The sequence below is a fragment of the Zea mays genome, chromosome 3 (assembly GCF_902167145.1).
Source record: "Zea mays cultivar B73 chromosome 3, Zm-B73-REFERENCE-NAM-5.0, whole genome shotgun sequence".
Classification (NCBI taxonomy): Eukaryota; Viridiplantae; Streptophyta; class Magnoliopsida; order Poales; family Poaceae; genus Zea; species Zea mays.
The window spans coordinates 211,344,988-211,372,124 of NC_050098.1; the positions used below are offsets into that span (position 1 = coordinate 211,344,988).

The 27,137-nt window shown below is 44.5% G+C and overlaps 1 protein-coding gene and 1 long non-coding RNA gene across 3 annotated transcripts; one reads left to right on the forward strand and one right to left on the reverse strand.

Moving 5' to 3' along the window:
• Window positions 1-41: 41 nt before the first annotated feature.
• LOC100278956 (uncharacterized) lies at window positions 42-5,872 on the forward strand. The gene is made up of 2 exons (NR_157212.1): window positions 42-241; window positions 5,427-5,872. It is a non-coding gene; the product is annotated as an uncharacterized lncRNA (long non-coding RNA).
• On the reverse strand, window positions 492-10,614 carry LOC103651302 (ABC transporter B family member 5). 2 transcript variants are annotated; one of them, XM_020550507.2, is made up of 13 exons: window positions 9,964-10,614; window positions 6,606-6,660; window positions 5,898-6,073; window positions 5,356-5,577; window positions 5,027-5,265; window positions 4,264-4,789; window positions 3,911-4,184; window positions 3,368-3,778; window positions 3,145-3,286; window positions 2,822-3,050; window positions 2,325-2,591; window positions 1,985-2,248; window positions 492-1,324 (listed from the first exon to the last, which is right to left on the reverse strand). In XM_020550507.2, exons 1-13 carry the CDS (start codon window positions 10,264-10,266, stop codon window positions 683-685), a joined length of 3,750 nt encoding a protein of 1,249 aa, XP_020406096.1. In that variant the 5' UTR covers window positions 10,267-10,614; the 3' UTR covers window positions 492-682. The 2 variants fall into 2 exon arrangements, with proteins under 2 accessions (XP_020406096.1, XP_008675143.1); XM_008676921.3 differs by having other exon boundaries at window positions 3,145-3,778; window positions 9,964-10,613.
• Window positions 10,615-27,137: the final 16,523 nt, after the last annotated feature.

Below are 27,137 nucleotides of genomic sequence, written 5' to 3' on the forward strand. Positions count from 1 at the left end.
TGGGAAAGGCAACTAATATCATGCGTTGATTTTGTTTTCGGACGGTAGAATGGGAAAAGCACGCGGCGCGGCGGCGTAGCTATGGAACGGCGGCGGCGTGTCTTCGCTGGTGGGGAGCGGAAAGGAAGCGAGCAGCCAGATATGGTGGCCGCGCCAGTGGGCACCGTTACCGTCGTAACGTCAAGTCTAGGCTAGCGTCGGTTGGATCATGACGACCAAAGGGGACCTCGGCGCACGAAAGGTACGCCGGTTTAAGTTCTGGATACGCCTGAACTTTTTGGTTTGAACCAATTCGCTGACGGGTAGCTGCATTTGATCCGAACTCGCCCTTTCCAATGCGTGCAAAGTTGTAGTGTATTTGTCATGTAGTCTTGTGCTCTGGAATCGCAGAAATGCTTCTGCTCGTCGACTAAATAATAACAGCTCAGTGATTAGGTTGATTTGTTCTCCTTTTTACCATTAATTTATTGATAATCAAGTGCACTGCAGCATATGAAATACGGTGATGCCAATGCTATCTTTGTCGGCATGGAGTTTAGGATAAGACTCACTGCCCTATAATAACAAACCAGAAGTATGAATTGACAAGTTTCACATGGATTTGTTTTCGTTGCATGACTACCTCCTACTGCAAATGCTCTCCTTGTAATACCAAATAATCCATCGAAGTTCCCATATATCCTTATGCTGACTTGGAGTGTAGTTCTACCAGCGATGCATAAACTCCACCCTTTCCCACAAGGTATTCATGCTTCCCCTTCTCAGCAACTTCACCATCTTTCATGACTACGATCATATCTGCCCCTTTAATTGTGGACAGTCGGTGCGCCACAACAATGGTGGTCCTGCTAACCATCACTTGGTCCAGTGCATCTTGAACAATGTGCTCTCCTTCAGCATCCAGAGCACTTGTTGCCTCGTCGAGTAGAAGTATTTTTGGGTCCTTCAAGATGGCCCTTGCAATAGCAACCCGTTGTTTTTGTCCTCCAGAGAGCTGTGTTCCCCTCTCGCCGACAATAGTGCTATATCCCTGAGGCAAGCTAGATATGAACTCATGAGCATTTGCTGCCTTGGCCGCAGCAACGATCTCATCCTCTCTTACTTCTCCTTGTTTTCCATATGCTATGTTTGTGCGAATTGTGTTGTTGAAAAGTACAGGTTCTTGGCTCACTAAGCCCGTTTGGTCTCTTAACCAACTCAGCTTTAGTTTTTTAAGTTCTGTTCCATCCAGTGAGATTGTACCAGAATCTGGATCGTAGAATCTCTCGAGCAAAGAAATTATTGTTGACTTACCACTACCACTCTCTCCAACAAGTGCAACAGTCTGCATATGAAATTTAGTTTTAAGTTCATCAGTACAAAACATAAAGGAAAATGTGAAAACAAGAACTAATTTTGATTCTTTTTCAGGCTCATTTTGATTGACCCTATCCAGCCTTTTTGAACACAAATGACATGAGCTCTTACTTTCAATTAGAGTATAAAGCAGGTATTGCGGGCAATTGAGCTTTCTAAAGAGATAAAAATAGCATGGGAAAAACCCTTAATTCATAGTAAATCTTTTTTTTGTTACTTTCATCTCATATTGTCTGCCTTTTCTACTCCTTCTGAAAATGGAGTTTGAACTTAAAATTTTGCAGAAGGCTGAATGAATTTCGTACCACCTGTACACAACTTTTCTGAAACTTATGTTAAGGTAAGATGAATTGAGCAATGAGCACTGATTACCTGAGAAAAGTAGCAAACAGTTACTGTATTTGTAGCCAATATCTGATAATTTTCTATTATTTAAGCTGCCCAAGAATTGCCATAACGCTTTTGTGAAGTGTCTAGCATGGTCTAACTTGGTACTAACCTAGCAAGATCAACCACCCAAGTTCCCATCCCCTGTTTCTCCCAATGATCAATGAATAACTAACTACCCCCTCCACCTCCAGTCAAACAACTTATGAATTAACGATGACAAGCATCAAGCAAGCAGTACCTTTCTTGCTGGAATGGCCAAAGTAAAGTTGCTGAGCACTTGGACGTCTGGGCGGGATGGGTATTTGAAGCTTACATGCCTGAAATCTATGTTGCCATCAACTTTTTCTATAATCACGCCTTCATCACTAGTCGAGTTGATTTTAGATCTCCTGTCTATAATAGTTAGTATTGAAATTGTGGATTCCTGGGCTTTTGTTGAATCTGTTGCCGTTGCACTTGTTTGGGAAACTCCAAAAGCTGTGAAAATCAGAGCAAAATAGACCTGCCAGTTGCCTAAATTTAGTCAGTTGCTGAACAAAATGTCATTGTTTAAATGATCCCAAATGCGTATCTCTTACCCTAAAAACGTCTTTAAAAGTTGTTTTTCCTTCGTGTACGAACAGTGCACCAACATAGAAACAAAGAGCATATGTGAGATACATAATTAAGTTTGATAAACTGAAACCAAGGCCTCCAACCATTCCACTTCTAATGCCATGTTTCATTGAAGCTTGGCATTTTTGGATGTATGATGTAATTACCCTCTTCTCTGCACAGAAAGATGCTACTGTTTGAATACTACCAATTGCCTCGGTTACGACTTGACTTGCATCTTCATACATCACCTGTTGCATTTAGTTGTTAGGTGAAACCTTTGATAAGACATTAAATCTTACTAATTTTTTTGTTGATTGTAAACTTCAAAATATATCTACAGTTATTAATATTATATGAAAAACTGCATATTGTCTAAAAAGATTGCACATATTCATCTGTTTTGAAAAGTATCAGGTATGTTTTGCTTTTTTAAACATAAATACGATTACATTCACTGCAGGAAATTCAATATTTTCACCTTAGCATCTTCACTGAACCCTTTCAAGAATTTCACTTGAATATAATTTTGTGAGCCCATTACGGGAATCACACATATGACGATCAGCGTGAGTTTCCAGTCAGAAGCAAATGCTATGGAAAAACCAGCCGCTATTGTTACTATACACTGCACTAGTATGGCCAAGTTATCTCCGACAAGGCGTCGGATGTTCAAAGCATCAATATAGAGTCTCGCGCCAAGGGCCCCACTTCAAAATGAAACAGTAAAAATACTAAAATAATGTCCAAACAGTTGTAGAAAAATGTAAGAAATTTGGGATAAAAATGTTTAAGTAGCAAAACCTAGAATTTGAAGGCTCATCAAACCAAGCAACTTCTTGATGTACTATGCTCTGGAAAGACAAAGAGCGGACACGTTGTATAAGTTTCCCACCAGCAACCCCAAACAGAAAGTATTCCAGTTGGATTGAAATCAGGGCAATGACTGCAAACAGAAGGCACGTCAGTGCCCAAAACCGAGAATCTTTTCGAAGTTGGTGTGGTGGATAGTAGAAAGTTCTTATACCACCAGACATCATTATACTGAACGAGGGGAACAGAAGACCATGCACAAAGGCAACTATAGCAGCTAATAGGAGAACTGGTGCTTCTGGCTTATTAAGTTTGAATAGTCGTCCAATTGGTGCTTTCTTAGGAGCCTTGCTATTACCATGTTCCTGGTCTTCCTGTCTGTCTGTAAAATCTTGCCTGTTCAATTCTTTAGACAGCCCAGTGGTTTTTGTGAAGGAATGATGTCCTTTGTTCCTGGGAGAATCTCTGCCTGTTGATTGTTCCAAAGGTAAACTTCTACTTTTATAGATTGAACCTGACACGTCAGTATCTGGAACCTCATGCCTTTCTGTAGCATGTGCCTGTTGTAACCTAATAAGCTGAGAATAAGCTCCATCAGGGTCCTTAATTAGCTTGTCATGGACACCTGTGTGACATGTCAATTGGTTAATTTGTTCCAAAAAACTGAATTGAACTACCTCTGTTTTTGACTTTTTTCACACTGATTGATTGCTTCTAAGAATTAAAAAGGTGTAATTGGTGTCGAAGAGTCACTTACCTCGTTCAACTACTTTCCCTTGATGAACTACTGCTATGCAGTCTGCGCTCCTGATGGTGCTCAAGCGGTGAGCAACAATGAGTGTAGTTCTCCCTACCATTATCCTATTTAGTGCTTCTTGAACTACCCTTTCAGACTCTACATCTAAAGCACTTGTGGCTTCGTCCAAAAGAAGAATTTTGGGATTTTTGAGGATTGCTCTTGCGATGGCAATCCTTTGCTTTTGCCCCCCAGAAAGCTGAGAACCATGCTGACCTACCGTTGTCTCATATGCCTGTATGAGGTGGAAGACAAGATATTAGTTGGCAGAAACTTAAGTAAGATACATAAATAAGTAGTGTTTCTGAAAGTACGTCAGGCAGCTTTTCAATGAAGGTTGCTGCATTTGCAAGCTCAGCTGCTCTCTTGATCTCTTCAATTGTAGCATCCGCTTTACCATAGGTTATGTTATCCTTGATGGAGGTCATAAAAAGCAATGGTTCTTGGCTGACAAGACTTATCTTTCCTCTTAACCATTGGAGTTGCAGACTTTTGATGTTGACTCCATCTACCAACACTTCACCAGCCTGTGGGTCATAAAATCTCTCCACCATACTAATCACTGTGGATTTACCACTTCCGCTCTCCCCAACTATAGCCATTGTAGTACCACTAGGTACTTGCAGGCACAGGCCATCAAGTATCAACTGCTCAGGCCTTGCAGGGTACCTAAAGAACACATCCTTGAGCTCAACATCTCCCTCGATATCTTCTAATACTATTCCGGAAGTGTCGTTAATGTCAATATTTGGTTTTCTGTTGATAATCTCAAACAATCTTTGTGCTGCAGACTGCCCTTCTGCAATTGCAGAAATAGATGGTGATGCAGTACCTATAGCCCTGTTCCCAAATAATCAAACCTTAATGTCAAAATCTAAAAATGGTTAGGTTAATTTTTATCGAATAATTGTATTTCGGTCCATTTTGGACCTTTCCTCTCTTAATATAATTTTATGCAGCTCTCCTGCGTGTTCGAGAAAAAAATTATCGAATACCGATTCAGTTTCAATCAAAGAGTCTAAGAGTACTTTTCTACTACCATTTATTTCATATGTAGTTCACAGTTACAAAACTCACATTGAGCCAACTAAGATTGCAAATACGATATTGATGACCTGCCCTCCAGTATATCCTTTGCTGATGATTAACTTGGCACCATACCAGAAAGCTAGAGAGTAACTGCTGAAGACAACAAAAAATATGGAGCCTACTCCAAGACCAGTGATGATCCCTTCCATGATTGTAGCCTTGTATGCCTTTTTTATGTGATTGTTGTACATTGCAATTGCTTTCTTCTCTCCATTGAAAGATACAACCTGTTTTGAGATGTTATTGATATTGAATAGTTGCAAAAAAAAACTATTGTCAGCATTAATTTGTATTTAGAAAATGTTAGAATCACCCACTGTTCTTATTGCTCCAATGGTTTGCTCGACAATATTCCCTGCATCTTCATATGATTCTTGCCTCTTTCGAGATATTTGAGCTCGCAACCGGGAGACTGTTGCAAAGGATAAAATGCTTGGAGGTATGCACGCGAGCATAACAAGGGCCAGCATCCAGCCTCTAATGAATCCGATGATAAAGCCACCGACGAAGGTTGTCAAAAGCTGTATGTACTTCCCTACCTTAACATGAGAAGTCAAGTTTTTTAGTGTTGTACATAAGGCTTTTTTCTTAAGTTGGTTAGGTGGTCGTCTGTCCCACGCTAAAGCACAGGCCTAAGGCCCGGCATCGGTTGCGGTCGTTCTCACATGGGCTTCGATGCCGCTATGTATGGGAAGGGTAGAGGTTCGGGGGAGGTGTGAGAAAGTATTTTTCTTAATACAATACTCGAGGGTTGTCTTATCCCTGCAGGTCGAGTTTTTATGTTGTAGACATGAAAGACCCTTTAATGGAAACTAGGCATACTTTTGTTTCTTTTGTCAAAACAATAATGAACTGTTACCTTCTCACCGAGGGCGTCTTGGATGAGTACAGTGTCCGCAGACATTCTTGAGGCTGCTTCTGCAGTTGTCATCTCCACGTCAAAGAATGCAATGTCTTGCCTCAGCACAGCTTCAAGGTATAATGACCGCAACCGTGTTGACTGCCTTTCTCCAGCCACCGTCCAGCATGACACCTCTGGAGCAGGTAAATGTTTCAGCTAATCTTTTGGGATTCTGCTATTCAACTAAAACATAGTTCTCATTTTTAGCTGCTACAAAGTCCGTTCTCTACCTTGTTGAAGTTGTAAGTTGAATTAGCCACATTTTTTTGTGTGTGTTTGGGCTGTGGAATCACCTCATGCTTCATAAGATTGTGCATCGTAAGTTCATCCAATGGATTTTGGTAAAATCAATCTATTCCTCGTGCATATACTAATTATTAACCTGTGACAAATGAGGTGGTGATGGATCAACCCATCCACTTAGCAAATGCCTCAAGTTGTGACAGTGGGAACAGCCAAGCATTCCATTGGTGGCATCTGACAGTTTTCAATTCCTATTATTTAGCTACTGGACATCATTTATCCATTCTAGTTACTTTCATGTAGTCCAAGTCCAGATATGTATTACCTTCGTTCTCGAATATTTATCGTCCGCTAGTTTATTTTTAAACTAATCGGCGACAAACATAAACGAACGGAGTAGTATATATTTATTTATTTACTTACGGAGAAAGGAAGAAACTGCAGTTCCAATTCCCAGGTAGATGTAGTACATGATAACCTGGAAAATGGAGAAAACACCTTGTTATGTATTACACTCAAATAGTGTGGACTTGTTTGATACTTTAGGAAATGGTCACATACACTACAGTACATTGTTTAGTACTTCCTCTATATCAAAATAAAATTCGTTTTAGTTAAATAGTGAGTTCATCAAAGACTTGATGAATATATTTTATATGTGTCTAGATTCATCATTACTTATTTGAACATAGACATAAAAATCAAGAACTAAAACGACATAGTGAGTGTAGTAATAATCAGTTATAATAGAGCGAGTCATTAGAGTGTGGACTTGCTCTTGGTCGCTGTTTTTCTAATGTGGTTTGAGAGGGCTCCAGTAAGAAGCCCGAGCTGTTTGCGAGCCCTCCGAGTATATGTATACATAGGGGGTGTTTGTTTGGGATTATAATCTGGCTAGATTATATAATCCAATAAATTTTGAACTAAGTGTTAGTTCAAAATGTGTTGGATTATATAATCTGGTCAGATTATAATCCTAAACAAACACCCCCATAGTACACTAGAGTCAGGGGAAACGGATTTTGATAAAATTATGGGTCATTTTTGGGAAAAAATCAGTGAGGATGACGTGTGCGCATGATAGAGGTATGATCTGTCATGCGCGCACCTATACGTGTTATGCAGCAGTTATAGTGCTGTTTGGTTCAGACGTTGTTAAGAAAATGATAATGGGATCTCTTACCGGCGGTAATAGTTATTAGTTATAATTAGATTGGATAATAGTACCTAGTATTACTAGAAAGAGCTTAACCAAACAAAAGTATTATTATCCGTTACCCCATGTAATCTATTTACGTTACATTTGGGCGAGCCAAACACCACCTATATGTGTCCGATGATCTTGCATATATACGTGTTATGAATCTATGATCTGTGATCGATGCATATAGATGATCAGATCAGATGTCCCATTGGGACTATTCCCATATGAGGCCCCTACAACTATGAGTTATATATATGCATACATGGCTACAAACTACAGTAGAGGCTACATATATGCATGCGTCGCTTCAAACTACAGCCGGAGCACCTAAGGTGTTGTTTGGTTCACGAACTGTGATATAAATGGCAACAATAATGATTCACACTCGATTACCAACGGTAAAAAGTTTGAATATGACAGTATCAGTTTTAGTGTGGTATCTGATTACGTTAGACTTAAACAAACATGATTTAACGTTATCAGTTACCTTTCACGTTACAAATATGTGAACTAAAAAGCACTTAAATTCCTGCTCTAAACAATGTGATATTTGTAATAACTAGCAAATATATTTATGCGTTGTACCAAGGGAAAAAAAACTATTTAATATTCATTTGGAAACACGCCGAGATACTTCATATTTATTTTTTTTATGTTTTATCCTTTCTATAAAAATTAAAAGCTACATTTTATTTTATAATGACCATGGACAATGACATCTATAAATAACCCTATAGAATCAACTATTGGCATCTGTAATGACCATGGGCAATGACATCTATAATTAAACCTACAGAATCGGCTGTTGACAAATAATTTTTATAGAAATACGAGATTAGAAAATAATAGTTAAACCTCGAGCTCCATGGGTGTGCAGTGGCAAGCTGCTGGAGACGCCAGAACAAACCTTATATCAACCTATATTTTAATCTACATATAATTTCTTTAAAAATCTATTTTCTTCCTATGCACATCTCGTTGTTTCTTTTCGTCTGCATCTCGAATTGCGTTGAACCAAAATCATCATGTTTGGGGCTTCGGGCAACCTTTTTGGTTCTATTTTGGAACGGAAAAAAACGACAATTGCACTAAATTCCAGTGACACCCGCCACGACCTATACCGCGCTATACGAGATTTCTTGTCTGGAAATCGAAGCTAAAGATGAATTCGTTTTGTTATACTACATTTGTTTCAAATCATAAAGCATTTTAGTTTTTTATATGCATAGTTTTTTTATATATTTAGACATAAATATACATTATCTAGAAAGGACAGAATATATGCTTTATACTTTAGAATGGAGGGAGTAGAGTATGTTTATCACTCGCCCCGCTGCTTTCGTCTTCAGAATATGTCGTGGTACTTATCAGCTCAGTGGAAGGAGCGCTATCGAGGATGTCCGCTCAAAGATGGTAGAAAAGGCATTCCCAAACGGAAACGAGCCGTCAGCGTAAGGCTTACTTCACCGGAAGAATTATTAGCATGTCTGGATTGTATATACAAAGGCTAAAGGAGAAAGAGAAAGAGAAAGAGAGATCGCACTGGATCGAGCTCAGTATTTCATCCACAATCACGCCGTCACGCGTGCCCCTGCTGCCCCCGTAGACCGTAGTGCATCAGTGCTTGGTACGTAGTTGTCGAAACGTCGTTGTTTATTACAGAGTTCAGAATAGATTTCGTTGTCTGGTAGTACTCCTGTTTGTTTTAGATTATAGTCTACTTAAATTATATAATTCAGCTTAAATAATCTAGATAAGAAATAAATATAGAAAATTATTAGATTGGATTATATAATCTAGACATTGGATTATCATAATTCTATAATCTGCTCAAAAGATACTTATTTAAGATTATTTTTGATAAAAGACTTACTACTTATAACAACTTTAGAAAAAAATTACTTAGCGTTACCTTTTCTTACACTAAAAAAATGTCACGAGAGTGAAAAAACGGTATGAAACATAGATATGAACCGATAAATATTATTATGATATACAAAATTTATATGACAAAATATTACTGTAACACTAATATTAATTTTTGGTGGTTGACGCACCTCCAAGTTTCGGAGTTCTTCAAGCGCGAGTGCCCGCAAGCCTTCACCTACACGCACGACAGCCCCTCGCTCACCCACGAAGCAATAGCGAGAGCAAGCGATGAGGAGCCGGCTGTGGCTCGCGCGGAGGGGGAGATGACTAAGGGGGATCTGGGGCGACGCACGCGGGCGGGTAGGGGCCATAGGATGGACGGTCCGGGTAGCAGCCGTAAGACGGACTGTCCAGATTAACAAAAGACAGAACAAGGGAAGACAGACTACCCCTTACAGTCTTAATATAGTAGTATAGATTTAATCTATAAGCCCGAAACAAACAGCATCAATCCGAAACGCCGCCGTGAGCCGTCGCGGGTAGGTCGTCGGTAACCACCGCGGCCGCGCCGCTAGTCACTAGCTGGTCCGCCGCGCGCGTGCATGGAACAGACGTATGTACGTATAGTACTAGTGTGTGTGTGGCCATGTGGGCAGTGGGCACACTATACGCACTTACGCAGGAGCAAGCACAAACTGATTAACGTACCTTGCTGACCCGGTGGAGGATGGTGGCGTCGTCTCCGGCGCCGAAGCACTCGATGACGGCCGCGAAGACGACGGTCATGAGCGGCTCCGTCATGCCGTTGGCCACCGCGGCCACCGTGCCGACCGCCATAAGCGCGGCGTCCGTGCGGTCGGCATACTTGAGCATGTCAAGGAACGGCACCAGCTGCTTGTGCTCCGAATAGTTGGTCGTGGCCCCGGCTGCGTGGTCGCTGCTGCGGCGTCCCTCGTTCGTCGTCGTCGTCTCGGCATCGTCCTCGCTACCGTGTCTCGCTCCCCCAGCCATGAATCCCTTCTCTCTCTATGGCTGGATCCTAGCTGTTTGTTTGCACTACTGGTGCTTGCTTGCTCTCTCGCCTGTGGCAGCTCTTTGTACCTATACTCTCTATATATATGGCAGGCCTTTTGTTGTCAAATATCGAAGCCGGCTCATATGAGGTCCTTTGGTTCACTCGTTTGGTCGACCATACACACCTTAGCTTGTGCGGTGGTCATGTCGAGTCCTACTCTGATGATTCCGATGTTTATCCAGCATGGGCAACACGCGCGGTCGCGATTGATGGTTGGTCTAGCCGTCTAGGCCGGCAAGGGCTCGGATATGGGTGTGCAAGCTCGATCTGCTCGCTCCATCGCCATCGCCATCGCAACGCAAGAGCTAATATAAGCCTGGCTAGCGCCCACAAGGTCACACGAGATCGAGTTCAATTCCTAGGAAGCTAAGGTTGGTAGGTAAGGTAAAGTATGCATTCGTCATCGATTCATCGACTCCGTGGATCCGGCGGTTGGTGGTGGTAACATGCATATGTATCTGTCGTCGGCGAGGATCCGGCGGAGAGCCACGACGTATGGATGCGGTTGAATTCTCCCGTCCGCCATTATTTCACTTGTAGCGCGTCATGCTTATACCGATTTGCATCATCATTTTTGTGCAAGATGACACCGATTGCCATTGTTAGCCTCCATGATTTCGTGCTACTACTATACAGGCTGGGTGGTAGTGCCTGATGATGCCGTAGTGCTAGCTACTACATTGCCGACAACAGCATCGTCGGAGATAAGTTAAGAGATATTGCATTGGATAAAAGTTGTAACCAATAGATGTTTTGGTTCTAAGATAGACTAGAATCTAGTTTAAATTTGTACTGTATTTATCTAAAACAATCGGCTTCTATATCAGTCTGATTGGATGGCTAGCTGCGCGTCCAGGTTGACGTCGTCCTGATCAGCCAGATACGATAATTTTGAGCGTATAAGCGGATGCAGGTTAATAGCATCAAAATGACTTATTTTGCCCACTCATGCAGGTTGTGACTCTACATACAAGCAACCAAACATAATCCCAAGTAAAATCAACGCATGTGGTGATCTAAGATGAGATGGTGTGGACAACCAAACATACAATATGTGTACGCCAACGCACGCGAGCGGTTGTTCCTCGCTCATTCAACAAATAAATACACAACATAAGTAGATCAAAGTTTGGGCTACCAGTGATTTTTCTAAGGGTGCGTTTGGTTGGAGAGTTAACTAGAATGGACCGGCTCTGTTCCAGTTTTTTTACAAAGGATCCGTTCTTTTCTGCGTTTGGCAAGCAGAACAGAGCCGCTCCATTTTTTTGTTTGGTTGAACAGTATAATAGAGTGGAGTCGCTCAATTTTTTGTTTGGTTGGAGAGTCATATGAGTTGAACATGAGCGCTCGCATCCAGTCGTTTTGGTGGAGCAGGAACATTCCAACTATTTATGGTAAATTTTTATATGTAGATCCTATGAGCCATTCTGTTCTTCTATTGTTGGAAACCAAACATCTAGAAAATGAGAATTGAGCCGCTCCATTCTTTTCTACTCCTCAACCAAACACACTCTAAGTGTCTCGGTACTTTTATATGGTAATCAGAGCCATGGTGAGTTCACCGTCAGACTTCATCTACCTCCATGAATTCTCTCCTCAGCCTACCCGTCTCTAAGAAGCTATCGAAGTCTAACCATATGTTATGGCATACATATGTAATATGTTAAAGTTGATATCCGCAACACAAAGATGTTTGGCTTCCTAACCGGTGACACCAAGGAACCATCAGCCAAACTCTCTCATATGGGCAATGACATAAAAGAGATCAAGGTGGGCAATCCAAACTTCCAAAGTATGAAGATTGAGAACAAAGCCAGAGATCAACAGATCGTGAATTATGTGAAAGTCGCCTAGAGGGGGTGAATAAGAGAAACATGAAATTTATAAACTTGAACTCAAAACTTCACCCGAGGTTAGCATTAAAACATGTATAAATGAAATCGGAATGTGGAAGAGTAGTTCTTCTTGCTAAGAGTTGCTCAATCAATTGCGGATAGCTTTGGGAGCCAACTCAAATCGATCACAAGCAAGAAAACTAGAGAGGAGAAAGGGAAGAAGCAAATCGCAAAACAAAGATTAACGTGATGAACATGAGGGATTTGTTTCCCAAGGTTCGGTTCCGAAGAACCTACTCCTCGTTGAGAAGTCCGCGTAGGACGAATCTCTTTCAACCTGTTGAACCCCAAATTGAGCAGGCGGACGGTCCGGCCCTAAGGCCGGACGGTCCGCGGTCCGGACAGTCCGCGCCTGTGGGCCGGACGGTCCGCGCATGCGCAGAGCAGTTTAGGGTTCCGAGTTTTGTGCTATGTTTGTTGGCTAGATTTGCGGAATTAGCTCGGAATCCAGTCGTGTAAAGGGTCCAACCCCCCTCCTCTATAAAAAGAGAGGTCTACGGCCGATTTATCATCAACAATCGAATCAATACAACTTCTATTTCGCATTTTGTCCTAGGAGTAGTTCTAGTCTAGTTTAGCTTTAGCCTTCCAATCCCCAATTCTTCGTCTCTCTTCGACTCTACGTCGATTAGAGGAGTCTAGGTCGGCCGGCCCGAGCCTAGACACCACCTAGGATCTCTCCTCCCCGACGGGGTCCCTCCCGGGAGCGAAATCTAGGCACCGTCGGCGGTCTTCCGCCGCCCCTGCGCACGCGCGGACCGTCCGGCCCTAGGGCGCGGACCGTCCGGCCGTCAGGCAGGGAACTCGGGCTCCTGCACCAGGTCGCGGACCGTCCGGCCCTGTGCCGCGGACCGTCCGCGCCTGACCAGAAAGCACCGCCGCCTCGCACCAGGCCGCGGACCGTCCGGCCCCCGCGCGCGGACCGTCCGCCCCTGTGCAGAGAGCACCGCCGCTGGTTCTCTTGAGTAATTGGCGCCTCCAAAAAGGCGTCAATATACTTTTTGTCGACTCTGTTGGGGAAGACATATCTAAGCTCATCAAATCGGCCCTCAATGGCCGGTTCAAGGGATAGCTCTGATATTTCTCCAAGCAACATCATAGAGCCGACTTGGGAAACCTTGCCGGCTGACGAGCAGCTCCAGTTCGAGGAGCATAAGGAGCGGATGATCCAGGAGGCGAAAGCAAAGTTCTTAGCCAACTTCAAAGTGGACAGGAACAACAAGGTCGTCCGACATCGGGCGACGGATCCGGCTTCGCTCCAACCCACGCCAGATATCCCCAATGTAAGTAATACCAACGATTTGCAATCTCTTAGAAATTATGTAGAAGATCAGCGTGAACAAATGCAGAACATCATAGGGGGTATGCAAAGCGATCTTAAGAGACTAGTACGTGCATTTGATAAATCTAGTACCGCAAATTTTCCTTCGCACGAGGTTGAGTTAGGAGATAACGCGTGTAACACATCGGCTACAGGTTGTCACGACCAGTCACAACCCCTTTATGGGATGCCGATGGACACATACCCTAATCAACCGCAAATCGGTAGCAAACCAACCGATCTGCACATGCCCGGACCGTCCGCACGTGAGAGCGGACCGTCCGGGCCAGCAATAGTCGGGCCTATTTTTAATGAGTTACCTAGATATGCGCCCGAGCCACCACACACGGCACAGAACCTAAACTACCCAGTCGGACCGTCCGCGTACAACAACGGACGGTCCGCACATAATCACGGACGGTCCGGGTCAATGTCCGGACAGTCCGCACATGACCTTTTTGAGGAGGATTGTTACCGGAATCCTCACCCGTCCCAACAGCACTTCCCATCGCACTATACAATGCATCAACCCATTAATTCAAGATCCAGAGCCCAGGAAAGCTTTCCGGCCCCACCCAGGAGGCCGGAAAGAAACGATCAAACCTATGACCCATATAGGGCAAATGAAAATGCACCACGTAACTCAAACCAATGGGGAGAAAGACAGCATGCTAATGTCCAGCCAACCCCACCTATGTTTGACCAGAGAGCCGGTGGTCTTGCACCGGCTGCCATTGATATAGTAAGGGAAGAAATAGCCGGGGCATTCCGAGATAAGCTCGGAGTAAGCATGGTCCCTGGGGGGCAATCATATCGGAAACCTTATGACAGCCGATTTGATCACCACCCATACCCACAGGGAACCAGGATACCCGAATTCGCAAAATTTTCGGGTGATCAAGGGAAAAACACACGCGAACATATAGGCCAGTTCTTAGCACAATTGGGAGAATTGGCCGACACAGAGGCATTTCGCGTACGTTTATTTTCATTATCACTAACAGGAACCGCGTTTGCATGGTATGCCACTTTGCCTCCTAATTCCATTTCATCATGGGGGGATCTAGAACAAAAATTTCATGATCATTTTTTCTCCGGTGATTATGAATTGGATTTGGTAGATTTAGTGTCATTGCGACAGACAAAAGACGAATCAGTTAATGATTACATCTGGAGATTCCGCGATACAAGAAACCGATGCTTTCAAATTCATTTAGCAGAAAAACAGCTAGTAGGATTAGTCTTTAATGGTCTACGATATTATTTAAAAGAGAGATTAGAAGGCATCCAATTTTTTACACTAGCACAGTTACACCAGAGGGCTTTGGCTTGCGAAAGCCGGAGCAAAGAAACTGCTAAAACAATGCGTCACAATGTACATATAGTAGAATGCGACCAAAGTAGCTCAGATGACGAATCAGCCGAAGTATATGCTGCTGAAATGGTTTGGCCAAAACAGGCCAAATCTTCGGCTTGTTCCTCCTTGCAGCCGGTTCAAAAGAAACGGCAAGAGGAGGTTAAGTTTACGTTTAATGTTGGTAAGTGTGATAAAATATTTGACGAATTACTCAAAAATGGCAATATTAAAATAAATCACACTGTTCCATCCGCCGACGAGCTAAAACGTCGTGCATATTGCAAGTGGCATAACTCATTTTCTCATGCCACTAATGATTGTAATGTATTCCGTCGACAGATTCAATCGGCCATTAACGAAGGACGATTGAAATTTCAGGAAATGCAGGTGGATACAGAGCCCTTTCCGATGAACATGATTGACTTCGAAGGCAAGAAAGTCCTAGTTCGGCCAAACACAGCCGATAAAAGCAAAGAGATAATCATCGGCAATGCTAAAGAGGCCGATGGGGATCGTAAAGTTTCTTGCAGGAAAGTGGTGGCCGAGAAGACTCCCGATGGAGGGGAGACCCTAAAGGTGACCATCACAGCCTCCAGTACTGGGGGCAAGCGCAGACAGGGAGACAGGTGCAGGAGCCCGTGCTGCGTATCCCGGACGGTCCGGCACGTAGACGCGGACGGTCCGGGACCCCACCGGACGGTCCGGAGAGCTCCGGCGGACGGTCCGGCCATACTCAGGATTCACAACGTCCACGTACTTTCAAACCACGACGACCAGAGATAGGTACGTGGAAAACAAATACATTCAAAGCAGCTGGTCGGTTGGTTAAAGCCGGCCCAACTTTTGATCAATTATTATCTAAATACGTAAAAAAGAGGGCCGGCCCCAGTGACCGGCCAGCAAAGCGACCCCGCTCACCCATGCATGAGCAGCGCCAGGTCAGGCCGATTGGACCACCCCACCAATCGGAAGAAATGAAAGGTCATACTATACAAGTGAGACCTAACATGCCTGCATGGACACCTCCATATCCACCTATGCCATATCCGTACACATATTTACCTCCGCCATATGTACCAAATCAAATGTGGGGCATGCCACCATATCCATTTGGGATGCCGCAGTACCCCGCCTGGGGGGCACCCCAAACATCTGTTTTCAACAGGTTGACGCCACCAGTACAAGACCGATTGAGCACTGCTCAATCCGGTCACCAGGCACAAACCCAACAGGATTGCCGGACTACTCGACCTTCAAGGCCGACCAATCCGGCAGGGGGGCATATGCCTGCGGCAACTCAAAAAACAACAAAAGGGGACAACATCAAAATAGGCACCGCAGATGTTGTCATACAAGAAGATAATAAAGGGCCGATGATTTTCGGCGAATCGGCCAACACAACCGAAAAGGATACGGCTACCATCAAGACAGTCGATCCAAAATACTCCATGCCTCGATGGTGCCCAGCGGGATTGACACGATCCCAAAAGAGAAAATTACAGCGCCTAAGAGCAAAGGAGAGCCAGGAGAAGGAGGCGGAAAAGACATTTAATGACACACATCCATTATACCCGCCACCGCAAAAGAAATGGAGACCAAAGGCCGTTGAGAAAAAACAAACGGCCACAGAAATAGAAAGTCAATCTGCACCAGGCGCGGACCGTCCGGCCCCTACGCGCGGACCGTCCGCCGTTCACCAGGAAGTCTCTGGACAACCTGCACCAGGCGCGGACCGTCCGGCTCCCGCACGCGGACCGTCCGTCGTTCACCAGGAAGCCTCCAACGACACGACAACATCAATGGAAGAGGACGACCTGCTGGGAGAAGATCTGGTCGACTACGAGGCTTCTCCAGAACGCCCAGGTATGGATGTAAATATTATTACATTTTCTGCTGATTGTACTATTATCGGCGACGATGAACCTGTTGTTGCCCAGTTTGATTTTGGTCCTAAAGAAGCCGCCTTTACTAAACCAAAAGAATCGGTAAATCATTTAAAGCCGCTCTTCGTGCGCAGCCACATTGATGGGATACCGATTGCTAAGATATTGGTAGATGGAGGGGCGGCTGTAAATCTAATGCCTTATTCATTATACAGAAAATTAGGTAAACAAGATGACGAACTTGTCAAGACCAACATGACCCTCAGCGGTGTTGGAACTGATAGTTCGATCAAAGCCAGGGGAGTCACGTCCGTTGAATTAACCATCGGGACTAAGACCCTTGCTGCTGCATTCTTCGTCGCTGATGTAGAAGGAAATTACAGTTTAATCCTAGGCAGAGATTGGATTCACGCCAATCAATGTATACCTTCTACATTACATCAAATGCTGATACAATGGGTAGGCGATGACATAGAACAAGTACATGCTGATGTATCGGCCTGCATCGCTGTGGTCGATGCCCCTGTACTCTGGACTTATGAGACTGCTACATGTCTCACAGGAGTAGACTTTTCTGATTATCAATTTATAAGTATAGATAAAAAAGGTTTTATTCCTGTAATGCTAGAGCCGATGGAGAATCGGCTAAATCCTAAATAAAGTTAAATGATGAATACACACAAAGTTCATGAGTCTTTGGTCATGGACAGTTCGGCCGCCAAGGCCGGATGGTCTGGTCTTTCACAAAAGAGTTCGGACTTTAAGACCGAACCTCTTCCACAGCGAAAAGATAGTATTACGGATGATCTGGTCCCCGAGACCGGAAAGTCCGCCATCACACAAAGATCTTCTAATTCCTCTGTGGGGAACATGATAGAGGAATTCAGAGATCTTGATAAACTAGGACAGGGGTTTACATCGGCCGATCCTTTGGAGGAGATTGACATAGGAGATGGTAAAACTCCAAGGCCGACTTTTGTAAACAAGACCCTGGAGACCGATCCTAGAGATGAGATGATCGGTCTATTGAAGGAATATTCAGATTGCTTTGCTTGGAATTATACTGAAATGCCTGGATTAAGCCGAGAGATCGTAGAGCATCGACTGCCTATTAAATCTGGTTTCAGACCTTTCAAGCAAAGAGCTAGAACATTTCGTCCAGATCCTCTCCCACGCATCAAGGACGAAATCCACCGGCTGCTAGAAGCTGATTTTATCAGACCTTGCAGATACGCAGAATGGGTCTCCAATATTGTGCCGATGGAGAAGAATTGAGAGCACCTAGAGGGGGGGTGAATAGGTGATCCTGTAAAACTTCAAAACTTAAGCCATAAAAACTTGTTAAGGGTTAGCACAAGTATGGCCAAGTGGCTAGAGAGGAGTCAAAACACAATAACCACAAGAAATCAATCACAGAGATGACACGGTGGTTATCCCGTGGTTCGGCCAAGTACAAAAACTTGCCTACTCCACGTTGTGGCGTCCCAACGGACGAGAGTTGCACTCAACTCCTCTCAAGTGATCCAATGATCAACTTGAATACCACGGTGTTCTTGCTTTTCTTTTCTCAATCCCGTTTGCGAGGAATCTCCACAACTTGGAGCCTCTCGCCCTTACAAAAGATGTTCACAGAGAATCACAGAGTAAGGAAGGGGATGAGCAACACACACAAGACTTCAAAAGATCAGAGCAACAGCACGCACACAAGTCGCAACAAGAGCTCGCAACACAACTCAAAGAGTTCACAACTCCACAAGAGCTCTATATGCTATCACAATGAAACAAATGCGCGAGATCGATGTCTTGGTGCTTAGGAGTGTTGTAGGAATGCTTGGTGTCCTCCTCCATGCGCCTAGGGGTCCTTTTTATAGCCCCAAGGCAGCTAGGAGCCGTTGAGAACACATCTGGAAGGCTATCCTTGCCTTCTGTCGTCGGGCGCACCGGACAGTCCGGTGCACACCGGACACTGTCCGGTGCCCGATTTATTTCCATAAACAGCGAAGCCGACCGTTGCCGACCGTTTCAGATCTGGCGCACCGGACAGTCCGGTGCACACCGGACAGTCTGGTGCTTCCTTCCGACCGTTGGCTCGGCCACGTGTCGCGCGCCGATCGCGCGGCCGACCGTTGGCCCGGCCGACCGTTGGCTCACCGGACAGTCCGGTGCACACCGGACAGTCCGGTGAATTTTAGCCGTACGCCGTCGACGAATTCCCGAGAGCGGCCTGTTCGGCCGAGGCAGCCTGGTGCACCGGACACTGTCCGGTGCACCACCGGACACTGTCCGGTGCACCACCGGACAGTCCGGTGCCCCAGACCGAAACAGTCCCTTGGCTGTACACAGCCAAGTCTTCTCTTATCTTCTTCTATCTGTTTCTAACACTTAGACAAATATATTAGTACACAAAACCAATGTACTAAGACTTAGAAACATACCTTTGTTGTAGATTTGCACTTTGTTCATTCATGGGCATTGGTTCACATCTAAGCACTTGTGTTGACACTTAATCACCAAAATACTTAGAAATGGGCCAAGGGCACATTTCCCTTTCAATCTCCCCCTTTTTGGTGATTTATGCCAACACAACATAAAGTAGATAGAACAAGTGCAAAATCACTTCAAATAAAAACTCAAATTGGTTTTGATTCAATTTTGGCATATATGGATCATCCTTTGCCACCACTTGGTTTGTTTTTGCAAATCAAACTCAAATCTCTATTTCTATGTCAAACACACATGTTGAGGCATAAAGAGAGTCATTCCAAAAGAGATTGATCAAGGATTTCAAAAACTCCCCCTATTTCCCATAATCACCACTTCTCCCCACAAGAAGTCAACTTTTGACAATAGAGACAATAAGAGACAATAAAAGCTTTTGACAAAACAAAAACTCACAAAAACTCTATTCTACTATTTTCAAAATCTCTCAAGTGGTAGCTGATCCATTTATTACTTTGGCCTTTATTTTCTCCCCCTTTGGCATCAAGCACCAAAACGGGATTAATCTTGGCCTCTTAACCCCATTGCCTCACCAAAGTCTTCAATTAAGAGCAAATGGCAATAAGATTTCATGAGATGAACTTGGAATTAGTTACCCTCTCATCGGAGTGCAGTGGAAGTCTTTCATGGTCCAAGTCCACCTTTTCCCTTTCAATCCTCCTTTGAGACTAAATTATCAAACTCAAGCACATGGTTAGTCTCAAAGGGTCAAGTTGTAACACATCTCCCCCTAAACATGTGCATCACTTTGCAAAGGACTTGTGAGGTCCAGGGAGTGTTTGTACAACTTGAGCACCATAATAAGCAACAAAATGCAAAAAGGAACATGATCAAAAGCATAAGTACATGTATGCTACAATTCAATCCAGGTTCCGCGAATCTATGACATTTAGCTCACTACGCAACCTGCAAAAGGTCTTCTCATCTAGAGGCTTAGTGAAGATATCGGCTAGCTGGTTCTCGGTGCTAACATGAAACACTTCGATATCTCCCTTTTGCTGGTGGTCTCTCAAAAAGTGATGCCGGATGTCTATGTGCTTTGTGCGGCTGTGCTCAACAGGATTCTCCGCCATGCGGATAGCACTCTCATTGTCACATAGGAGTGGGACTTTGCTCAGATTGTAGCCAAAGTCCCGGAGGGTTTGCCTCATCCAAAGTAGTTGCGCGCAACACTGACCTGCGGCAACGTACTCGGCCTCAGCGGTGGATAGGGCAACGGATGTTTGTTTCTTAGAGTTCCATGACACCAGGGACCTTCCTAAGAATTGGCACGTCCCCGATGTACTCTTCCTATCGACCTTACATCCAGCATAGTCGGAGTCTGAGTATCCAACTAAGTCAAAGTTAGACCCCTTTGGATACCAGAGCCCGAAGCAAGGCGTAGCAACCAAATATCTAAGAATTCGCTTCACCGCCACTAAGTGACACTCCTTAGGATCGGATTGAAATCTAGCACACATGCATACGCTAAGCATAATATCCGGTCTACTAGCACATAAGTAAAGCAAAGAACCTATCATTGACCGGTATGCTTTTTGATCAACGGACTTACCTCCTTTGTTGAGGTCGGTGTGTCCGTCGGTCCCCATTGGAGTCTTTGCGAGCTTGGCGTCCTTCATCCCAAACCGCTTTAGCAGATCTTGCGTGTACTTCGTTTGGGAGATGAAGGTGCCGTCCTTGAGTTGCTTCACTTGGAACCCAAGGAAGTAGTTCAACTCGCCCATCATCGACATCTCGAATTTCTGTGTCATCACCCTGCTAAACTCTTCACAAGACTTTTGGTTAGTAGAACCAAATATTATGTCATCGACATAAATTTGGCACACAAACAAATCACCATCACATGTCTTTGTAAAAAGAGTTGGATCGGCTTTCCCAACCTTGAAAGCATTAGCAATTAAAAAGTCTCTAAGGCATTCATACCATGCTCTTGGGGCTTGCTTAAGTCCATAGAGCGCCTTAGAGAGCTTACACACATGGTCGGGGTACCGTTCATCCTCGAAGCCAGGGGGTTGCTCCACGTACACTTCCTCCTTGATTGGCCCGTTGAGGAAAGCGCTCTTCACATCCATTTGGTACAACCTGAAAGAATGGTGAGCGGCATATGCTAGCAAGATACGAATGGACTCTAGCCTAGCCACAGGAGCGAAAGTCTCCTCAAAGTCCAAACCTGCGACTTGGGCATAACCTTTTGCCACAAGTCGAGCCTTGTTCCTCGTCACCACCTCGTGCTCGTCCTGTTTGTTGCGGAACACCCACTTGGTTCCCACAACATTTTGCTTCGGACGAGGCACCAGTGTCCAAACTTCATTGCGCTTGAAGTTGTTGAGCTCCTCCTGCATGGCCAATACCCAATCCGGATCTAGCAAGGCCTCCTCTACCCTGAAAGGCTCAATAGAAGAGACAAAGGAGTAATGCTCACAAAAATTAACTAATCGAGATCGAGTAGTTACTCCCTTGCTAATGTCACCCAGAATTTGATCGACGGGATGATCCCTTTGAATCATCGCTCGAACTTGGGTTGGAGGTGCCGGTTGCGCTTCTTCCTCCATCACTTGATCATCTTGTGCTCCCCCTTGATCAAGCGCCTCCACTTGAGGTACCTGTTCGTCATCTTCGGTTGGGGGATGCACCATAGTTGAGGAAGAAGGTTGATCTCGTTCATCTTGTTCCTGTGGCCGTACTTCTCCAATCGCCATGGTCCGTATAGCTGCCATCGGAACATCTTCTTCATCTACATCATCACAATCAACAACTTGCTCTCTTGGAGAGCCATTAGTCTCATCAAATACAACGTCGCTAGAGACTTCAACCAAACCCGATGATTTGTTGAAGACTCTATACGCCTTTGTATTTGAGTCATAACCTAACAAAAACCCTTCTACAGCTTTGGGAGCAAACTTAGAATTTCTACCCTTCTTCACTAGAATGTAGCACTTGCTCCCAAATACACGAAAGTAAGATACATTGGGTTTGTTACCGGTTAGAAGCTCATACGACGTCTTCTTGAGGAGGCGGTGAAGGTAGACCCTATTGATGGCGTGGCACGCCGTGTTCACGGCTTCCGACCAAAAACGCTCGGGGGTCTTGAACTCTCCAAGCATAGTCCTTGCCATGTCGATTAGCGTCCTGTTCTTCCTCTCTACCACACCATTTTGCTGTGGTGTGTAGGGAGCAGAGAACTCATGCTTGATCCCTTCCTCCTCAAGGAACTCCTCCACTTGAAGGTTCTTGAACTCGGACCCGTTGTCGCTCCTTATCTTCTTCACCTTGAGCTCAAACTCATTTTGAGCTCTCCTGAGGAAGCGCTTGAGGGTTCCTTGGGTTTCAGACTTATCCTGCAAAAAGAACACCCAAGTGAAGCGGGAAAAGTCATCAACAATAACTAAACCATACTTACTTCCTCCTATGCTCAGATAGGCGACGGGTCCAAAGAGGTCCATATGCAGCATCTCCAAGGGTCTTGATGTCGTCATCACATTTTTGGTGTGATGAGAGCCTCCCACCTGTTTCCCTGCTTGACAAGCTGCACAAGGTCTATCTTTTTCGAATTGAACATTAGTTAGACCTATCACGTGTTCTCCCTTTAGAAGCTTGTGAAGGTTCTTCATCCCCACATGTGCTAAGCGGCGATGCCACAGCCAGCCCATGCTAGTCTTAGCTATTAAGCATGCATCTAGACCGGCCTCTTCTTTTGCAAAATCTACTAAATAAAGTTTGCCGTCTAATACACCCTTAAAAGCTAGTGAACCATCACTTCTTCTAAAGACAGACACATCTACATTTGTAAATAGACAGTTATATCCCATATTGCATAATTGACTCACAGATAGCAGATTATATCCAAGAGACTCAACTAAAAACACATTAGATATGGAGTGCTCATTAGAAATTGCAATTTTACCTAAACCTTTTACCTTGCCTTGATTCCCATCACCGAATATAATTGAATCTTGGGAATCTTTATTCTTGACGTAGGAGGTGAACATCTTCTTCTCCCCCGTCATATGGTTTGTGCATCCGCTGTCGATAATCCAGCTTGAACCCCCGGATGCATAAACCTGCAAGGCAAATTTAGGCTTGGGACTTAGGTACCCAACTCTTGTTGGGTCCTACAAGGTTAGTCACAATTTCCTTAGGGACCCAAATGCAAGTTTTATCACCTTTGCATTTTGCCCCTAACTTCCTAGCAATTACTTTTCTATCCTTTCTACAAATTGCTAATGAAGCATTCAAAGCACAATAAATTGTAGAGGGTTCATTCACTACTTTTCTATGAACATTTGCAACATTTCTTTTAGGAACAACATTTCTCCTAGTAACATTTCTATCATACACATAAGAAGAACTAGGAGCAAACATGGCATGAGAATCATAAACATATGAATCAAAAGCATCATAACTTCTATTTCTAGTTTGTCTTTTATCATGATACAAAAAGGCATGGTTCCTTTTAGCACTAGTAGCCATAGGGGCCTTCCCTTTCTCCTTGGCGGGAATGGGAGCCTTATGGCTTGTTAAGTTCTTGGCTTCCCTCTTGAAGCCAAGTCCATCCTTAATTGAGGGGTGTCTACCAACCGTGTAGGCATCCCTAGCAAATTTTAGTTTTTCAAAATCACTTTTGCTAGTCTTAAGTTGAGCATTAAGACTAGCCACTTCATCACTCAATTTTGAAATGGAAACTAAGTGTCCACTACAGGCATTAATATCAACATCCTTACACCTAGTGCAAATTTCAACATGTTCAACACAAGAGTTGGATTTTTGTGCTTTTACTAGTTTAGCATTTAAATCATCGTTTATGCTCTTTAAGTTAGAAATAGAATCATGGCATGTTGACACTTCACAGGCAAGCATTTCATTCCTCTTAATTTCTAATGCAAGGGATTTTTGAGCCTCTACAAACTTATCATGTTCTTCATACAACAAATCCTCTTGCTTTTCTAAAAGTATATTCTTTTCATTCAAGGCATCAATTAATTCATTAATTTTGTCTATCTTAGATCTATCTAAGCCCTTGAACAAACATGAATAATCTACTTCATCCTCATCACTAGATTCGTTCTCACTTGAAGAAGCATAGGTAGAGTTGCGAGTACATACCTTCTTCTCCTTTGCCATAAGGCATGTGTGACGCTCGTTGGGGAAGAGGGTTGATTTGTTGAAGGCGGTGGCGGCGAGTCCTTCATTGTCGGAGTCGGAAGAGGAGCAATCCGAGTCCCACTCCTTGCCTAGATGCGCCTCGCCCTTTGCCTTCTTGTAATGCTTCTTCTTTTCCCTCTTGTTTCCCTTTTCCTGATCACTATCATTATCGGGGCAGTTAGCGATAAAATGACCAATCTTACAGCACTTGAAGCATGAGCGCTTTCCCTTCGTCTTGGTCTTGCTTGGCTGCCCCTTGTGACCCTTTAGCACCGTCTTGAAGCGTTTGATGATGAGAGCCATCTCTTCATCATTAAGTCCGACGGCCTCAATTTGTGCCACCTTGCTAGGTAGCGCCTCCTTACTTCTTGATGCTTTGAGAGCAAAAGGTTGTGGTTCGTTGATCGGTCCATTCAAGGCGTCGTCCACGTATCTTGCCTCCTTGATCATCATTCGCCCGCTGACGAATTTTCCTAAGACTTCTTCGGGCGACATTTTGGTGTACCTGGGATTCTCACGAATATTATTCACCAAATGAGGATCAAGAACGGTAAAGGACCTTAGCATTAGTCGGACGACGTCGTGGTCCGTCCATCGCGTGCTTCCGTAGTTCCTTATTTTGTTGATAAGGGTCTTGAGCCGGTTGTATGTTTGAGTTGGCTCCTCGCCCCTTATCATCGCGAACCGTCCAAGCTCGCCCTCCACCAACTCCATTTTGGGGAGCAAGGTAGCGTCATTTCCCTCATGAGAGATCTTGAGGGTATCCCAGATTTGCTTGGCGTTATCCAAGCCACTCACTTTGTTATATTCATCCCTGCACAATGAAGCTAGAAGAACAGTAGTAGCTTGTGCATTCTTATGGATTTGCTCATTAATGAATATAGGACTATCTGAACTATTAAAGTGCATTCCACTATCTACAATCTCCCATATACTAGGATGGAGAGAAAATAGGTGACTACGCATTTTGTGGCTCCAAAATCCGTAGTCCTCCCCATCAAAGTGTGGGGGCTTGCCGAGTGGAATGGAAAGCAAATGTGAATTTGAGCTTTGCGGAATACGAGAGTAGTCAAAGGAAAAGTTAGAATTAACCGGTTTCCTTTGCTCGTAGTCGTTGTGGTCGTCGTTCTTTTGGGAAGAAGTAGACTCATCACTGTCGTCGTAGTAGACGATCTCCTTGATGCGCCTCGTCTTCTTCTTCTTCCCTTCCTTTCGTCTATGACCCGAGCCGGAGTCGGTAGGCTTGTCATCTTTGAGCTCATTGACGAAGGACTCCTTTTCCTTATCGTTGATCACGATTTCCTTCCCCTTAGGATCCATCTCTTCGGGCGGCTAGTCCCTTTCTTGAAGAGAACGGCTCCGATACCAATTGAGAGCACCTAGAGGGGGGGGTGAATAGGTGATCCTGTAAAACTTCAAAACTTAAGCCACAAAAACTTGTTAAGGGTTAGCACAAGTATGGCCAAGTGGCTAGAGAGGAGTCAAAACACAATAACCACAAGAAATCAATCACAGAGATGACACGGTGGTTATCCCGTGGTTCGGCCAAGTACAAAAACTTGCCTACTCCACGTTGTGGCGTCCCAACGGACGAGAGTTGCACTCAACTCCTCTCAAGTGATCCAATGATCAACTTGAATACCACGGTGTTCTTGCTTTTCTTTTCTCAATCCCGTTTGCGAGGAATCTCCACAACTTGGAGCCTCTCGCCCTTACAAAAGATGTTCACAGAGAATCACGGAGTAAGGAAGGGGATGAGCAACACACACAAGACTTCAAAAGATCAGAGCAACAGCACGCACACAAGTCGCAACAAGAGCTCGCAACACAACTCAAAGAGTTCACAACTCCACAAGAGCTCTATATGCTATCACAATGAAACAAATGCGCGAGATCGATGTCTTGGTGCTTAGGAGTGTTGTAGGAATGCTTGGTGTCCTCCTCCATGCGCCTAGGGGTCCTTTTTATAGCCCCAAGGCAGCTAGGAGCCGTTGAGAACACATCTGGAAGGCTATCCTTGCCTTCTGTCGTCGGGCGCACCGGACAGTCCGGTGCACACCGGACACTGTCCGGTGCCCGATTTATTTCCATAAACAGCGAAGCCGACCGTTGCCGACCGTTTCAGATCTGGCGCACCGGACAGTCCGGTGCACACGATCTGGCGCACCGGACAGTCCGGTGCACACCGGACAGTCCGGTGCTTCCTTCCGACCGTTGGCTCGGCCACGTGTCGCGCGCCGATCGCGCGGTCGACCGTTGGCCCGGCCGACCGTTGGCTCACCGGACAGTCCGGTGCACACCGGACAGTCCGGTGAATTTTAGCCGTACGTCGTCGACGAATTCCCGAGAGCGGCCTGTTCGGCCGAGGCAGCCTGGTGCACCGGACACTGTCCGGTGCACCACCGGACAGTCCGGTGCCCCAGACCGAAACAGTCCCTTGGCTGTACACAGCCAAGTCTTCTCTTATCTTCTTCTATCTGTTTCTAACACTTAGACAAATATATTAGTACACAAAACCAATGTACTAAGACTTAGAAACATACCTTTGTTGTAGATTTGCACTTTGTTCATTCATGGGCATTGGTTCACATCTAAGCACTTGTGTTGACACTTAATCACCAAAATACTTAGAAATGGGCCAAGGGCACATTTCCCTTTCAAGAAGGAGTCAGGTAAACTTAGAGTATGCATTGATTTTCGCAATTTAAAT

Coding starts and splice junctions, on each gene's coding strand:
- LOC103651302 (XM_008676921.3), bottom strand. CDS start 10,266: ATGGCTGGGGGAGCGAGACACGGTAGCGAGGACGATGCCGAGACGACG. Junction 6,074..6,605: donor TGCAGTTTCTTCCTTTCTCC/GTAAGTAAATAA, acceptor TACCTGCTCCAG/AGGTGTCATGCTGGACGGTG. Junction 4,790..5,026: donor GCAATCTTAGTTGGCTCAAT/GTGAGTTTTGTA, acceptor ATTTGGGAACAG/GGCTATAGGTACTGCATCAC.